General features: G+C 48.3%; 2 protein-coding genes across 4 annotated transcripts in view; one reads left to right on the forward strand and one right to left on the reverse strand.

Moving 5' to 3' along the window:
- GET4 (guided entry of tail-anchored proteins factor 4) overlaps positions 1-910 on the reverse strand; it is a 44,219-nt gene extending 43,309 nt beyond the window's left edge. Inside the window, exon 1 of one of the 2 annotated variants that reach the window (XM_078777988.1) lies at positions 740-910. In XM_078777988.1, coding sequence (XP_078634114.1) covers positions 740-861 — 122 coding nt within the window. In that variant the 5' untranslated portion in view covers positions 862-910. The remainder of the gene's footprint in view (positions 1-739) is intronic. The other variant, XM_078777989.1, reaches the window with a different exon arrangement.
- A 463-nt stretch (positions 911-1,373) lies between these two features.
- Positions 1,374-18,359, forward strand: part of PMS2 (PMS1 homolog 2, mismatch repair system component) — a 34,510-nt gene continuing 17,524 nt past the window's right edge. Inside the window, exons 1-6 of one of the 2 annotated variants that reach the window (XM_078777986.1) lie at positions 1,374-1,394; positions 1,492-1,543; positions 2,286-2,425; positions 2,748-2,834; positions 15,826-15,928; positions 16,075-16,258. In XM_078777986.1, the coding sequence (XP_078634112.1) occupies positions 1,521-1,543; positions 2,286-2,425; positions 2,748-2,834; positions 15,826-15,928; positions 16,075-16,258 (537 nt within the window). In that variant the 5' untranslated portion in view covers positions 1,374-1,394; positions 1,492-1,520. The other variant, XM_068117209.2, reaches the window with a different exon arrangement.

An 18,359-nucleotide genomic window follows, 5' to 3' on the forward strand; every position in this document is an offset into this window, starting at 1 on the left:
AAGCAATAACACGCTGTTTCATGCCGTAATTTCGTAAAGCCACCACTCCATGACAAACAGCATTGTCGAGTTGATGGACCATCTCCAGAGGAAGCGGCAATAACTTTTGGAGACGTGCAGCAGTTGTTTTCCACTAATACAGAACGCAACAACCCTTGTATACCCGACTGTGAAGCCAATCATCAAATGCACCTGTCCGTACATTTTGCCACGCCACCTGTGATATAATCCTGTTGTTGACTTCTTGCTGCGACAGACAATCAGTGACATGGTTCTTTTAACAAATAAATCACCAAAGTGTAAAAGAAACTCACCAGATTGATATACTGAGTTAGGAAAGTAAACCCAAGTCAAGAAAAAAATAATATTCCATATTAAATGCCAAGTCTGTATATGTGTGTTTACCAGTTAAACATGACTGTGTTCAATTAGCCAAGTAATCGGTTAGCTGCCTCTAGTACAGTAGTAGGTGACAAACATTCATGATGACTACATACGGAGTTATTATTTGTGTTCGGAATATATTTTAACGATTTGCGTCAGATAAACATTACATATTCATATTACTGTCAAACATGGGGGGGGAAAAACCGCTCAAATATAACCATTTCCACCGTAACAGTGTAAGTGTAAACTTAAAGTTAAAGGGCAGATTAAACCGACAACCACAGCTGTCACTGTAAGTAGTCGTCACCAGCTGTTCACACCTTGACCCACTTCCCCGGTGGAACACAGGTACCTAAAGAAGAGCGTCCGGTACATCTGATGAGCCTCGTAGTAATCTCCTCTGTCAATGCTCGCCTTGAGTTTCGCCTCGACCCTGTGCACACCACCGCGACCGCGACTCCCCTCAGTTGCCATATTCCTAAAGCGGAACCGGAATTTGATTCACCATACTTCCGATACCTCTGAAGCGGTCGTCGGTCTGAGAAAAGAGAAAAAAAAAATCTGGTTTTTATATATCGTTATCGTGAGATAAACCTCAGAATAAAATAATGCAATTCCGACCCTCGGTCGTTACAACTAAATTTTTTAATCCATATTGTTCTGATTTAAAAAACAAAAACTTAATTTTATTAATTGTTCTTCTCTTGTTAATAAAAAGTATATTCAATCCCTTGTTTCAAAAGCGTGAGTACATTATGAAGTAAACAATGCTACAAACTGAATAAACCATATTGTGCGGTGTAAGTGCAACAGAAAATTTTTACACTTCAATAATTTTATCCGCTCTAAGTCGGAAGTGTAGTATATAGCTTTTGTAAACTTATAGCAAGTATAATTAATTTTTATTATCAATAATTTTGAAATCTATTGTGATTAAATATATTTAAAAAGTGGCTTATATAGAGCTTTACGCATCTGTAGACGCCATAAAAAAAAATCGAGCATATGTAGGTTTCCTGGATTTTGATTGGCTGGTGGAGAAGTATGACAACCCATGGACAACTGGTGTGTTTGTAATGGCAGTGTGTGCTGTTTGTTTTACAGAAAGCTTGTAATTGGTGACTCAACTGCAGATGGAATCAGAGGCAATCCAAACGTGAGTGAACGTTGCCAGATAAAGAAGAATGCAGAAGGCTTTCGAGTCTTAACAAATCAATCTGTATAATTATATATTATTGGTATAACTATAAGTATAACGTTGTGAGTTTAGTACGCTGGTCAACTGGAATGTTATGATAGGAGTGCAACACAGACACGTTGGGCCAATTAACCTTTTTAATTCATTTTAAAATCTTGTATAAGTCTCGAATCAGATGGATAAAAATATTAAATAAAAACTACAATTTCCCATTATTTATTTATTTATTTTGTATGCATATAGTCGAGGCTCATGGAAGAGCTAGTACACTAAACACATCAGGACATAACAGGATGCAATTCAAGGAACAGCAGAGAGAGGGGGGAAACATCAACAGCAGAGTTGAAGGCCAAGACAGAGGGAAACTTGGACAAAGGGTATGGGGAGGAATGGGGGGCAGTGGTGGATGCACGGTGTGGACGCACGGTGTGGACGCACGGTGTGGACATTATGGATACAGAAGGAAACTCCAAGGAGGGAAAACTGGAAATTTGGATGGTGGAGGGATTGGGGTGGGGTTCCCGCAATCCCAGTTAACGACGTAGAAAAGATCATGGTTTTGGATTGGGGACAAGTATTATTTGAAAGTGCCAATATTCATGGAATTGGTAGATTTGTGCTCATTTTTGCAAGTATTGATGTTCAGGTATTGGACCGAATCTTAAGCATACAGGTCCACCACCCACCCTCTGGCCTGCAGGTCATCACCGGCGAGTGCAATCCGTGCCATAGACCTCGGTGCTGTGCACCAAATATGCTCTGGTCAGGTGGTCCTGTCGCTGACCACTGCCGTTAAGGAGCTGGTGGAGAATGGTCTGGATGCCGGTGCTAGCTCCATTGGTAAGTGGCGAATGTTTACGACTCCCATCCCACATGGTCATACAAGAGGTCTGAGAAAACCCAGACAACAGCGGTCAATCCGAGAATGACATCTGGAATTTGGTGGTTATGTTGTGCAGCTAACATGTGTCATTGACGTTTTGGAGCAGGGGAAATGATAAACCAGATAGTTTGTTTACTTGCATCACCTAGCTCCTCAGGAAAGAGTCAACCTTACTTCTAGGAGTCCGTTTTGGGGCACCACCCTCGGTGGCTAGTTCTGCATCCAGTGGGTTGGATGTGCTACATGATGTGTGTGCCCGTGTGTTAACCGTCCTGGCAGAGGTGAGATTGCGGGAATATGGAGCCGAGCTGGTCGAAGTATGTGACAACGGCTCAGGCGTGCAGGAACAAGACTTTGAAGGCCTGGGTATGGCTACGTCGAACATTTGCTATTCTCTATTAACCGGGCGGAATAATTTGTCGTTGGCTTTGGAAAAACATTTGGGGCAAGCAAAGTGCTACTACTACGGCAGTTAAGACCGAAAAATAGGGCGTATCGTTCATTTTTTCAGGAAAGCACCAAATTTGGCACAGATGTAGTATGGACCGATACAATTGTTTTCCTGAGGGGTGCCCAAAAATTCAGAACCCCTGGTGGCCGCCATATTGAATTTCAACATGACCGCCCTCTGTTTTTTTTTTTGTTTTTTTTTTGTATACTGAATCGAGGCTCGTGAAAGAGCTAACATTTATTTCACAAACAAATCAACCAGACAAACAAAATATACAAAAAGAGGGAGCGGAAGACAAGATGGGGAGAGAAGGGGAAGCACACAACCACAACATTTGAGAGCAGGGAGAAGTGTGGGAGGGAGAGGGCTTGGGGGCAGGAGGTGTGGGAGGGGGAAGGGGGGGGGGGGGGGAGAGGTATAAAACACAAGGGGACCGAAATTAGCGGGGGTAGAAAAGATCAAGGTTTTGGATGGGGGAGGATAAGAGATGGTGGTGAACAGCTGTTTTAAAGACCTGGAGGGTGGAGTGGGATTGAAGAGAGTGAGGGAGTTTGTTCCAGAGGCGGGAGAAAAGAGGAATGAAGGAGTGAAGGTGAGCAGAAAGTCTTGATTTTGGCAGTTTAACCATGAGAGGGTTGCAGGCAGGTCTTGTGTGACCTGTAGGAATATTTGGGGGACAGAGCCCAGAGAGGGCTGGGGGGGCAAGGCCCAGAGAGGAGTCTGTAGAAGACGGAAAGACCACCAACCTGCCTGCGGTGAGTGAGTGAAAGGCCCTTGGAGTTAGCTTCATCGCGGGAGATTCCAATGATTCTGAACGCTTTGGTTTCAACAGCGTGAAGACGGGCTAGGTGTGAGGCAGGAGCACCAGACCAGAGGGGAGAGCAGTATTCCATAGAGCTGCGGATGAAAGCCTTGTATGTGGTGAGGAGCTCAGGTGTGCCAAGGAAGGACTTCGCACGACGGAGGATGCCCAGTCGGCGACTGGCTTTGGAGGCCAGATTTGAAATGTGGTTTTCCCAGGAAAGATCATGGCAAATAGTGAGACCCAAAAGCATGAGTGACAGAACTTCTTGGAGAGGATTATTCAGAAAGTGGATGGGAGGGTTTTCCAGTCGGTCTTTTCGGAGAGACATCGTAAGAGTGTGAGATTTATCAGGATTGAAAGACATGTTCCATTTGTTTGCCCAGTCTGTGATTTTGTCCAGGTCTGCAGAGAGTGAAGAGGCTGCAGACTGCCGATCTGAGGGATGAGGAATGGAGCGACAGAGAGTAGAGTCGTCAGCAAAGAGATAGAGAGGATTTTCAAGAGAGTCAGAGAGATCATTGATGAAGACCAGAAAAAGCACAGGGCCCAGAACACTACCTTGGGGAACTCCAGCCTGAACAGGAAGAGGAGATGAGAGAAACCCATTCAGGGCCACATGTTGACTACGACCAGAGAGGAAGTCCGCCAGCCATGCGTGGAGATTTCCATGGATACCAAAGGAGGAGAGTTTGGTGAGCAGAGCAGGGTGCCAGACCGTATCGAAGGCACGTGAAATGTCAAGGGAGACGGCTCTAATTTCCTGTTTGGCGTTGAGGACCTCCATCCATTGTTGAGAAAGCAGAAGCAGCATGTCCAGAGTAGAGTGACCAGGTCTGAAACCAAATTGATGATCAGAGATCAAGCCATTGGAGAAGAGGAAAGATTTCATATCTGAAGCAATGATGGATTCCATGACTTTGCTGATAATTGGGAGAAGGCTGATTGGTCTGTAGTTGCTAGGATCTGTTTTTGCACCTTTTTGTGCAAAGCAGTGATGTTGGCTGATTTCCAAGCAGATGGCAGATGACCTTGAGCAAAAGAGAGGGTGAAGAGAACAGAAAGAGGGAGTGAAAGAGCGGAAGAACATGATTTTAGGACCCGTGGGCTGATGCCGTCAGGACCAGTTGCAGAATCAGAGTCGAGGGTTGACAGAAACTTTTCCACCTTGTCAGGAGGAAAGGACACAGAGTCAAGGAGCAGCTGGGTACGACTGGGTACGGTGGGTACAGAGAGGGATGGGTTTGGGACACAAGATTTAGAGGCAAACACAGAGTTGAGGCATTCAGCTTTTTCACGTGCGGAGTCGGCCGTTAAGCCGTTTGAGGTGAGGGAGGAGATGGAGGGGGAACAAACACCAGAAACAGATTTGACCAGACGCCACCAGGATTTGGAAGAGGGAGACAGATAAGAGAGTTCGGTCTTGAGAACTGAGATATTGTTTCCTGGCTCTCCTGAGGGTGGACACACACTTGTTTCGGGCTTTGTGAAAGGAAATGAGATTTCCTTCCGTTGGATTTGCTTTCCAGGAGACGAAAGCAAGTTGTTTCAGGGCAACAGCCTCACCACAAGATTCCGTGTACCATGGACGGGAGGAAGGGTATGACAACTGAAGACGAGATAGGATAAATCTGTGCATGAGAGAGAGCAATTTACTTTGAAAGAATTCCCAGGATGAGTTGATGTCAGAGGCGGTAGAGATGGGAGACCAGTCCAGATGATTGATGGCTGCTTGAAGACCGTGCCAGTTGGCCTGAGTGAAATGCCAGACTCGTCGACGCTGAGGAGGCTCTCTGAGAATGGTCAGAGAGATGTCCACTTTGACAAGCGCATGATCAGATGAGCCGATTGGAGCAGAAGAAGAGCAGCAGACATTTTCAGGGAAGTTTGTCATAACCAAATCCAGAAGAGAAGATGCTCCGTTGACTGAGATCCGGGTCGGGAAATTGACAGATTGTGTCAGTCCCAGTGAGTCGCAGAAGTCCTTTGCTGAAGAGCCATGGCTGGTGAGAGAGGTACCCACACCTAGCCAACTGGCATGGTGACAATTGAAATCACCACATATGAGGAAGAGAGAGTTGGGATGGGTAGATAGAAGTTGGTCCATATTATCAGACAGCGAGATGTAGATGGAGTCATCGCTGTTTGGTGGACGGTACAACACACATATGAACAAAAGGTGGGAGCGAAGGGGAAGCCATAGCCAAAGGTATTCCTGGGGGTGAGGTGGAGAGAGGGCAGTGGAGGGCGAGTGAGGAAGAGTTTTTTATAAAGATAGCAACCCCACCTCCAGGACGAGGCTCAGGTCTATCATACCGGAGGAGGGAGTAACCTGGGAGAGATACCAAGGCATCAGAGACATCATGAAGGAGGAAAGTTTCTGTTAAGCAGATCACATCTGGTTTGTCAGAAGCAACCTGTATGGAGAGGTCAGTCAAGTTTGAGCAAAGGCCCCGGATGTTTGTGGTCCATACCGTTAATGAAGAGGAAGGGGGAGCATCGGGTCCAGAACAGGGGGGGGGGGGGGGGAGGGGTAGGGTAAGATGTGGAAGAGGAGGAAGAGGTAGGGAGAGCTGTTGAAGGTGTGTCAGAGATTTCAGAGATTTCTGAATAGCTTGGAGAAAGGGAAGAATGGGGCGGACAAAATGTTTGATGGAGATTGGGTGAGGCACAGTGAGGTGTTATTAGAGGAGGGAGAAGAGCGAGGCAGAAGGTTGGGGGAGATGAAGGTGAAAGTTGGAAGGGGGAAGAAGCAGGGAGGATGCTTTGAGGAGGAGGGGTGAGAGGGGAGTCTAGGAGGGGAGGAGTGAGGGAGAGTCTCAGAGGGGAGGGGTGTGGGGGGAGTTTAGGAGGGAGGGGAGGGAAGGGGCAAGGGGGGAGATTTGAAAGGGATGGGTGATGGGGAGGATTTGGAGGGGAGGGGTGAGATTGGATTTTGAAAAGTGTATGATTCATGGGAAACGAACATTTTTTGCAAAATGAGTTTGAGACCTTTGAGTCAAAAATACGTTTGAGGACACTGAAGGAGGGGTGGAGTTCTGGATAGTTTAGGGAATGTAGAAAGGAGGAACTGTAAGAGATGGTATTATATATATTTTTTGGAATGAATAGATTTGGTGAGCAAGACGAAAGCATCCTTTTGTAGGAAAAGAAGAAAAGGGTGTTATAATATATGAGAGAAAATAGTTGTTCAGGGGAGAGATTATACATTTCTAACCACGTGATCGCGTGATCGCGAACGAAGAACGAACGAACAAATAAGAACAACAAATAAACGAATAAGACCTGGGAAGGAAATATTTTTTGGGTTTTTTTTTTTTTTTTGAGTAGAGATATTAAACAAGGAGGTATGGGGTGAACGACTGGGACGAAAGAGAGAACGAAAATAATTTCAGCGCATTCGACGAATCGCTGAGAGAAAAACAAAACCACAAGGTCGGAGACGGTACGGTAGCCTAAGCCTACGAGTACTAGGCCGCAGAATACTCGATACGCATTAACCGACGATTGTGTATACATGTACGAAAAATTAGCACCGAAAATTTTCCAAAAGATACGCTGTAGGTACATACACCGAAGGATAGATACAGTCTCGACAAAAACACAATTGAGAAAGATCACTTAGCTTCGAAAGCGTGAGCGCATGGAACAGCTTCGAAAAGACTTGACCTCGCCGTGATCTCGCGAGATCTCGTCTCAAATTTTTCTCAAAGACCTATTTCCCTCAACTTCTATACTATGGGCGATAACACCACAGTTCCAGTGTCTTACCCCATGTTTTCATGGTCTCTGAATCCAATGAGATCAATTGCATAAAGATTGGCATCCATCATCTTTAATTTCAAGATGGCCGCCATGGTGTTTCCATTTTCCTTGAATCTCTCATAGTATTTTAGGTAAAATTTCAATTCCAAGTGATACACATTGTTTTATTGGTCTCTGATAACAATGGAATGGTATTAATTAATCAAAGTTACACACAGTTGCAGTTTTAACTTAAAATATTGTCGCGTAACCGTGATTAACACCACAGTTACGGATGACCGATTTGCGAGACTTTAACTCCCGAGGCGAACACTCAATGGCGGACTCAAGTTCAACACCAACGCGCGGAATGGCGGGGCGCAGCGAAGGCTCCGCAACCTTATCTATTAAAATCAAACACCCAGGAAAACTGCGTTCAGATATTATGTACAAAAAGTAATATAAGGGTTTATTAGGAAAAGTAAAGCCAGTGAAAAAGCCCGCCGGTAAATCTAATAATTCTAATAAACCTAAATCGGGACGTCCCCACACGACTGACAGCAAACACAAACGAGGGAGATTAATCACGAAAATAACACGTCCCGTCGTTCAAAATATACGCGGAGATCGGGCTTATCTGTCTTTGTCGTCTTGTATTGTTGGTGTCCAGAACCGCTCCTTCCGGCCCGATCGCACACCACGAGGCCCCTCGCTCCAAGCACCACGCGTCCGACGCAGGCCAGCGGCTCCACTTGACCAGGGACAGGAAGGACTCCTTTCAACTCCACTCGACTCGACGACGCGGGAGTGCTGGCAGCCAAGTGCCAACGAACTGCTCAGTGCCAACTGGGTGTGCTCTCGTGTGTCTCCTGCGACTCCCTACAACCCGAACTGCACTCGAACTGCGACTGGAATGGCGTGTCCTCTCCAACTCTCCACCACCGCTCAACTCTCTGGTGCCTGCCTGCGTCTGCCAGTGCCTGCCACGAACTCAACTCAACTCCTGAAATGGCGTCCGACCGTCGCCTATATTGGTGGCCGATGACGTCACATTGCGCACTCCTCAGCCAATCAAAGCCTCCCGCGACTCCTGACATCTCCCCCGTTACGCGACCCTGCGGTCCTGGCATAACACGTGCCGGCCAGGTTTGTAGGCCTTTGGAGGTGTACACGGTGGCGGCCAATCATGGCGGTGTTTTTGACCTGGTTTCCTGTCAATTTAATACGAAGTCCTTGTCAGGGAAAGGGGATTATTTAATGTTGCGCTAAGGACCTAACTAATGTTTATGTGGTTTGCAGTGCCATAAAGGACAAAGGTTTGATTACTAGGTGATACTCACAGGGGCGTTACCTTTAATCCCTCACTATTTAACACTCGGACCTCCAGGTAGATCCACAATCATACATCTTACCCCGACAAACGCCTAAACATCAATAACTTATTACATGTAGAGTCGCTGTCACGACAGCCGAATACCTACCTATTCAGATCTACCTAGCTCTAGATGTTGCATTACCAAATTCATAACACAGCCCCCCCCCTGGAACCGTAGCTCCTGCAAGGTTCACCGCAGGGCTACCATTCCAGCCTTCACACTTACTGTCACACACTTAATTAACCTATGAAATAAATCAGGAAGGGCTGTGGGAAGTGAGTCGGACTACCTACCTACACTTCCTTAACATGCTGAACCCCTTAACCATCATGCAAGTATGTACATCTTCTTCGTTGTTCCTGTGGAGGGAGGAAACAACAACACACAACACTAACTTAACCACAAAACTTAACCATCTTTCCAAACTCAAAACTCTAACCTTTGTACATACCCCGGTCTACAGACCGCGTCCCCCGGTGGATGCCACAAGACACAACCTTACCTGCGGGGCCATCCCCAATGCATCCCACTAAATTTCCACGGGCCCTGTCCAGATGTTACAGGTGAGTGACACGGCTCGGTGGATTTCGCCCACATTCATGCTACACAGACCCCTTAACCACTCATTCTCATTCCATAGGTCATCAAGGCATTTCAAAAATCAACAAAGTTCTTCTTCAATACACCCCCCTGCAGGACCATGGCATTGATGTCATTCACGTGTGTGTGCATTCCTCAACTAGGCAGCGGGGAGGTACCGCACAAAAGATGGTGGGGGCGCATCAGGCTGTGGTGCCCGCAGTCCCAAAAACAAGTCAACCGACTTACAAATTCATTGCCCCCCCCCCCCCCTTTACCTCTTGGCCCCGTGACAGCCCAACAGCCCCTTTCCGCCGTTACCTCGCCGGTGAGGGTCTCCACACACACCAGGCTCCTTTGCCTCCTGCTTTCACGCAGCAACACGGGTCACCGGGGGACTTCCTCACCCCGCGGCGCCCAACCAGACCCTCCACCGACGAGCTCCAATTTCCAGTTACCACCGGCTGCCAGGGGTAATTGCCGCAGAGGGGGGCCCGCAGGCATCGCTCCTCAGAGCTTGCTCTGTACCTGCGGACACACACACCTTCCCCACCCACAAGACCCCAAAACACACTTCCTCCCCCACTGCCATTCAATTCTCCACACAACTCAGCACAATTCAGTACAATTCCATAGATGGTGTAAAAGGTGTTACAAGGCTTGCCATGGCCTGCTACATGTGAAATCCCCCCAGTTCACATTTAAACCATCACATCTTCCCAAAAGTACATTTCCAAAAGCACAATTATCATCCCTCATTATCTCCAATAATCATCACACACTCTCCAGGTTCCACTCTCACGACCACATCAAAACACATAACCACAATACAAAAACATACGCCACCCACAAGACACTGTGGCTCCCATTCCATCCCTTCGCCGGCCATGTCATCACTCTCACCCGCCTCCCAACTCCAAATTACATGTCCCCAATTTCCCAAAGCAAATCCTGAAGCCTGGGACAGTACTCCTCAAAACACTCACCTCAAGTGCAGGTAGTTGCAGGTTGGTCAGGTTCAAAGTGCAATCCACCCATACAATTCCCCAAATTTCACATTGGGCCTACCAAATCCTTCCAAATTTCTCTTTTGTCCCCACTACACTGGCAGGTATGTGGATCCGCATCCAACGGTGATCATCACTACACAACTACCTATGGCCACGACAGCTCTGCACCTCTACCGTGCAAGGGTCACCGGGACAAGGTGAGCAGTCAAAACGCCAACATGGCCCATGAGTGTCCATAAGGGTGCGACCCACCATCCATCCTTCGGCCCCCCTGCGAGGAACACAGCTGCAGCAGCCCCAGCTGGCCAATGTGGTGAGCACTTGCTGCCACAACACACACTACCGCACACACAACCTCGGCCCTGGGGGGCACGGTCGCAGTGCGTGGCATCCCTACAGCCACGTCCCCTGCACCTCCCCATCATCCCCCAGTCCGACTACAGAACTGCAGCCCCCCAGTGCTCACCCACACTTGACCACACCAAGGTCCAGTCAACAGCCATGCTCCACCAGGAGACCCACCCAGAAGACATGGTCCACACTCCTCGGACACGCACAGCACCACGTTGACCCTCAGGCTACACAACTACATCCCCATCATCCCGCGTCCCAAATATCAGCACAGTTGCCCCCGCAACCAGTTGAAAGCTGTGCCTTGCTACCCTATTAATTTCATCACAGCCACCAACACTTTGGTGTACACACCTGGATCAATAATGGCGTCACTGTACAGTGTCCACCATGGCATTTCAAAATCCACCCTTAAATTTGCATCTAACCCACAGATTACCCATGCCAACCATTTGTCACATTTCACTAACCTCACCAAAGAAGGATGCTTTGCCATACACATGCCAGCCGAGCATGGCCCATATGCTCGGCTCGTTACACATCTCCCGATTCACATCCCCATGGCTCTCTTCCCAACCCGAGAGTCCATAAATCACAACGGAGCATCTGTGGAAGGTCACTCACACCATCACGTTCCACAGATGCCCCAATGGTTGTCCGGCAGGCTATCTCCATCCCTGTCCATTCGGTTTGACCCGCGTCCATAGACCAACCACCATGCCAGGTCACCACATGCTGGTTGTCCCAGAGTCCCTGGAGGAGAGTGCCAGGCCGCATGCCCGGGTGGTCACCACATCAGTCCCAAGTTGGCCGTCCACAGTGCCACCACCAAAGCGCGACCCACAACACCTCCCCCTAGTGGTCCTCAATATTTGCCATCCCAGGCTTGAGAAACCACCTCGGACCTCCCTGGAGGTCTTAACCCCCACCAGGGTCCGGTGACCCTGCCGGCCCGAGCCACCAGCTCGGACGGCGCCCCGACGGACAAGGGACGCCACACTCCACCAGACCCCCCGTGGGGCCCAGATCGTACCTCGCCACCCAAGGCTGGACCCCACGTCCAAATCTCGCCATCACAGCCCCCCAGCTGGCTGGCATACCCAAATTTTGAAAGGGGCAACTTTTGCCCGAGGCCATCACCCATGACCTCTCCATGTCCAAATCCCGCAGCCCGGGGACCAATCCCCACCATGGCTGCTCCAAATCAATTTCCCATTGTAATTTTATTTTAAATTTTCTTTTACCAATTTTCATTCCCACTGCCAAACCGCAGCTGCAGGGAACAACCTCTACCACCGGTTGTTCTGCCCCTCCCTGCAGTTGATCCAAATTCCCTACAGGGACCAAATCTCCAGAAGCTCTATCTCCCGATCCTCCAAGATCCAAATCCAGCCCGGAGCCAACACACTCCCCCAACTGGTTGTCCAATTTTGGAGCCTCTGTTTCCAAATAGCAGTGTACAGTGAGCGTCCCCTCGGTCATTCCAACCACCTCCTCGGACCAACTCACCTCTTCCCCCAGACTCCTTTGGGCCTGAACAAGCTCTACCTCCATGGGACTGTCACAGGTCTCCAGCCGCTGGATCAAATCATCCTCATCATTACAAATCATTCCTGGCCCCGCCAGGCTTTGATCAATATCCCCAATAAATACCCGGTCCGGCTCTATCGCATGGACCCCCAAAAACTCTACCCCCTCTTGCTCCGCGCCACCGCCCTGGTGCTGCACAATTCCAAATTCATCCCCCGGTTGGGGTGTTGTGACATCCACACGGTCCCGATAAACAACCAGGCCAGAATGTGGGAAACATTCCCCATTACAACTCTCACATTCCAAATTTCCTTCCCCGCTCACCTGTGGACTCTCCACGTTTACCTGCAGGCATTCCCCCTCTACCTGTACACATTCCCCATCCACCTGTGGACATTCCCCATCCACCTGTGGACATTCCCCATCCACCTGTGGACCTGCGGTCTCCCCATTTACTTCAATTGCCATTCCCTGTGCAATTCCCAATTTTGCCATTCCCGGCTCCTGAGCCCCGTGCACATCTGCATGGGCCGTACTCTCTCCTGTTCCCAATCTAGCTTCCCCCCGTTCCGATTCAATTTTTGCCACCTTTGGCTTCTCCTGTGCCCCCAATTTTTCACTCCGAGCCCTCGCTTCGTCCCTCATTACCCCCATTTGCACACTCTGAGCCCTCGCTTCGTCCCTCATTACCCCCATTTGGTTCTCCAATCGCTCCCTCTGAGCCCTCATGTCTTTTAGTAAATTTACTATGGTCTGGAGATCTATCGGGGCCGTCCCAGCGGCGGGGAAAGTTCCAACGCTATCCTCCTTATCCCCCATTTCCGGCTCACTCCCGACGCTGACGGAGGCCTCGCTGCGCACCTCCATTTCGTCGACCTCCGACATCCGCCTTTCGGAAGGTTGTTTCCCGCGCGCGTATTTATTTTAATACCAAAAACACAATTTAAATTTGACGGAGACGCGATATCGCGCTCCGTATGCCCAATTGATTATTAAATTTCTCCGCCTCGCCTATACAAATTTTGCGTTCGAACGTCGGACGCAATGTACGCCCGACCGTGTCGATGTCTCGCCGCGGACAAAAAAATTTGTCCGACGGGTTCAAATCCTACACTCCTGACACCACTTGTCGCGTAACCGTGATTAACACCACAGTTACGGATGACCGATTTGCGAGACTTTAACTCCCGAGGCGAACACTCAATGGCGGACTCAAGTTCAACACCAACGCGCGGAATGGCGGGGCGCAGCGAAGGCTCCGCAACCTTATCTATTAAAATCAAACACCCAGGAAAACTGCGTTCAGATATTATGTACAAAAAGTAATATAAGGGTTTATTAGGAAAAGTAAAGCCAGTGAAAAAGCCCGCCGGTAAATCTAATAATTCTAATAAACCTAAATCGGGACGTCCCCACACGACTGACAGCAAACACAAACGAGGGAGATTAATTACGAAAATAACACGTCCCGTCGTTCAAAATATACGCGGAGATCGGGCTTATCTGTCTTTGTCGTCTTGTATTGTTGGTGTCCAGAACCGCTCCTTCCGGCCCGATCGCACACCACGAGGCCCCTCGCTCCAAGCACCACGCGTCCGACGCAGGCCAGCGGCTCCACTTGACCAGGGACAGGAAGGACTCCTTTCAACTCCACTCGACTCGACGACGCGGGAGTGCTGGCAGCCAAGTGCCAACGAACTGCTCAGTGCCAACTGGGTGTGCTCTCGTGTGTCTCCTGCGACTCCCTACAACCCGAACTGCACTCGAACTGCGACTGGAATGGCGTGTCCTCTCCAACTCTCCACCACCGCTCAACTCTCTGGTGCCTGCCTGCGTCTGCCAGTGCCTGCCACGAACTCAACTCAACTCCTGAAATGGCGTCCGACCGTCGCCTATATTGGTGGCCGATGACGTCACATTGCGCACTCCTCAGCCAATCAAAGCCTCCCGCGACTCCTGACATCTCCCCCGTTACGCGACCCTGCGGTCCTGGCATAACACGTGCCGGCCAGGTTTGTAGGCCTTTGGAGGTGTACACGGTGGCGGCCAATCATGGCGGTGTTTTTGACCTGGTTTCCTGTCAATTTAATACGAAGTCCTTGTCAGGGAAAGGGGATTATTTAATGTTGCGCTAAGGACCTAACTAATGTTTATGTGGTTTGCAGTGCCATAAAGGACAAAGGTTTGATTACTAGGTGATACTCACAGGGGCGTTACCTTTAATCCCTCACTATTTAACACTCGGACCTCCAGGTAGATCCACAATCATACATCTTACCCCGACAAACGCCTAAACATCAATAACTTATTACATGTAGAGTCCCTGTCACGACAGCCGAATACCTACCTATTCAGATCTACCTAGCTCTAGATGTTGCATTACCAAATTCATAACAATATTGTGGGCACTTGAAAGGTGGAGGCTCTCGCACAGACGCGTAGTACTACAAGCACTGTCCATCGCAGTCACACAGTGATGTGCAGGGCAGATTTGCCCTGGAGCATTTACAGTTGCCTTTACAGGCCGACTTACAATGGCAGCTTGTAAGCTCTGAATATGCCCCCTGTATCAGTGGTATTGTGGTCCAAATTGGTGTCCAAGAAGTCCCTGTTTTCATCCAGCCCCAATCAGCTGGTGATGGAAGTTCTGGGTAGGGCACAAGTGCCCGACTCCATACGTGTCCAGCCTGAAAACATGCACGTTTTAGGTGTTGTTCGAAGGCGTCTGCTGTTGGGGGAATGTGATCAATTGTTCTTGCCTTCTTCGTGAACAAGTGTCGGCGCATGTCATTCACTGTCTTTATCTCGGTAGTCCGGTCATAGAGGATGGCAACATATCTTTCTATGCTCTGTAGTTCCATAGTAATAGCGTCCACAGATGGCCTATAAGCGAGAGCATGAAAGGTCTGCGTGATGCTGGGGTATGCCTCCCAAGCCTTCCAGGCTGTCTTTTTCCCAATTTGGGCAAAAAATGACACTGTGTCGCAGCCAGTGAAGGCATGAAATAATGGCAAAGACTCGGACTTCCTACGGCCAAGGCCGGTGGCAATTTTATGGATGGCAAGGTAGCGGTCGCTTTTACCAGTGCCAATGGCAATCCAGAGTTCCTCCACACCGTGTGACTGGTAGGTAAAGTAGTGTGCTATTGCCAAGACCACAATATCAGAATCTACAGTTCGAATCAATACCCGTTTTCTCCCCTTTTTCACGGCATCCAGGACATTTTTTGGGATTTTTTGAATTTTCTGAATTTTTGGGCGCCCCTCAGGAAAACAATTGTATAGGTCCATACTACATCTGTGCCAAATTTGGTGCTTTCCTGAAAAAATGAACGATGCTTCCTCTTAACTGCCTAACTATACGTGTTGGGTGAGAATGGGATATTTGGAGTGGCGTGGGTTCAGAAATTCCACCGTTTTTGCAGATGTAATATGCAGACTGCTCCATAACTTCGGGAAGTCTATGTAGAACCGGAACTGGTTTGTTCGTTCAATAATTGTCCTCTTTCCTGCAGCTTTGAAGCACCACACATCCAAGCTGCGCAATTTCTCGGACCTGGTTACGGTCGAGACATTTGGCTTTCGGGGAGAGGCTCTGAGCTCCCTGTGTGCCTTAAGGTGAAGCCGGCAAAGGGGGAACGCTGCAAGTGAAAAGAGGATTACTGGTCGGAGAAACAAATAAAAATTCGTGATTCTCGGTTTGATTGGCAATCCAAGAGTCCGCAGCTGAGGTTTCGAATGTGCTCTCCCGATTGCCTCCCTAGCGACGTCTGTGTTGTGACGTGCCGTGAAGGTGCGAGCGTCGGCTGGAAACTCTCGTACGACCACAACGGACTGCTGTTGTCGCAGACTCCTCAATCCCGACCCCCTGGCACCACCGTCCTCCTCCAGGGTCTTTTCTCCACTCTGCCAGTCAGACATAAAGAGTTCCTCCGTAACGTTAAGAAGGTGGGCCGAGCCGAGGGAGTAGAGAAATTTGAAAAATGCATCGCGGAGAGAAAACAAAATATTCTGCACCAAACTCGGGGCCGTCTATATATTACACTAGCAAAAGTACCCGTCGCTTTACTTGAGGATTTAATCAACAGACAACGTGTTGTACGTCACAAACATTCTGTTCTATTGGTTCACGAGTTATCAAGTGACCACTATATTCGTGTGTGTGTGTGTGTGTGTGTGTGTGTGTGTGTGTGTGTGTGTGTGTGTGTGTGTGTGTGTGTGTGTGTGTGTGTGTGTGTGTGTGTGTGTGTGTGTGTGTGTGTGTGTCCGCAGCATAACTACCCGATGATATCATCCGATCTTGATGAAACTTGGGTGGGAGGTTGATATCATGATCTAGTTGTGTCCTGCCTAGAGTGGGCATATTGCGCCCATTGTGGGCGGAGCCACGCCCGAAAAAGATGTTTTTTTAGGGGGTAATCGAGTTCAAGCTACATCTTCTCCGAGGGGTTTGGTGGAATCTGACAGGGGTTTCGCTATTTAGTTAGGCCAATGTCATGTGTCTGGCCCCACGGAGCTCGATTTTCATTTTTCATTTCTTTTTTTTTTTTTTTTTTCTTTTTTTTGTTATTTCATTTTTCGCCGAATTTTCGGTATTGTGTAGCTAACTAACCTCTTAATTGATTATACATTATTTTCTATCATTTCAAGGTCAGTAACCTTCATTTTGACATTTCCGGGCCTGGCCTGTCCGGGCCTGTTTCGGTTATAGTCCGTCCTTTGTCATTGAATACCGCTCGCTCATGAACCATCGTCGTCTCCTGACTTGTTCACTCTATAATTTGCTGAGGTAATCTTCCACCTGCTTGGAAGTCAACGAACATTACCTTCATCAACCATCTTTGCTGCTTTTTATCTATGGCGTGAGCAAAAATCACTTCCTTTTTGCTGAACGGCTCAGTGTTGGATACTTTGTTTTGAACCTCCATATAAAAAGAGTGAAATGAAACGTTTTGAAAGATTCTTGCTCAGATTTCAACATCGCCGTAATGCATCTTATCAACTTGTTTAAACCTCCTTTATACAAGATACAACAACAACAAAAACAACAACAACAACAGGCATTTTAAGGCCATTTCCCCTGCTAGAGCGGGGGTTAGCCTTGCGGTCCCCATGACAATCTTCTCCATTTTGCCCTATTTTCTGCATCTCTCCTTGTTTAACCCTTGATGAATGGGAGTGGTTTAACCCATCCTTGATGAATGATCATGGTGTGAACCCCGATTTAGAATAGGTACACCGTATCCCTGCGCATCGTAAGAGCGTGACCAAGGGTTGGCGTCAGGAAGGGCATCCGGCCATAAAAACATTGCCTCAAACAGGGAACCATGATTGTCGTGTGGCCCGCAAGGCTAACCCCCGCTCTAGCGGGGAAAATGGCCTTAAAACGATCATGCATTCATTCATTCATTCTCCTTGTTTAGCCCCCTTGTCCGCATTTCTTCTTACACCACCTTTAGCCAAGTCTTTCTCGGTCTTCCCCGTCCTCTACTTCCTTCTACATTCATTTCCATCACTCTTCTCAACCAGTCACTTTCATCCTTCCTCAACACATGACCAAACCATCTCAACCTGTTTCTCTTCACAAATCCATCAACATCAACATCCATCAACATCTTTTTCGATCCGCTCCTTTATACAAGATGATAACTTGTAATACCGGATACCACCGGGTGGTCCGATACGATATACATGTACATACAGAGAATTGGGGTCTTCCACCCCATCTTGAACCCCCTCTACAGATATGCTACCCTGACATTTTTCATGTTGCCTAGGCATCCTCAATACTTGGGCAACCCAAAGGCAACATGCACTATTTGGTTGGATTTGGTTCAGTAGTTTTGTCGTTTTTGAAGCATATATAAACAAACTAGAACAGCACTCGGTAGAGCGCATACCTCCACCAGGCTGAACAGCTTACCTTTTGTATCCCACTGATAGGCCGAATCTTGATCCGGACCTGAACCAAACTCGAATCGGATTGTTCTTTTCACCAACCCACCTCATCCGCATAGTTTCGTCTGAATCCGTCGACAACTATTTGAAA

The sequence above is a fragment of the Myxine glutinosa genome, chromosome 5, assembly GCF_964187855.1.
Source record: "Myxine glutinosa chromosome 5, kmMyxGlut1.1, whole genome shotgun sequence".
Classification (NCBI taxonomy): Eukaryota; Metazoa; Chordata; class Myxini; order Myxiniformes; family Myxinidae; genus Myxine; species Myxine glutinosa.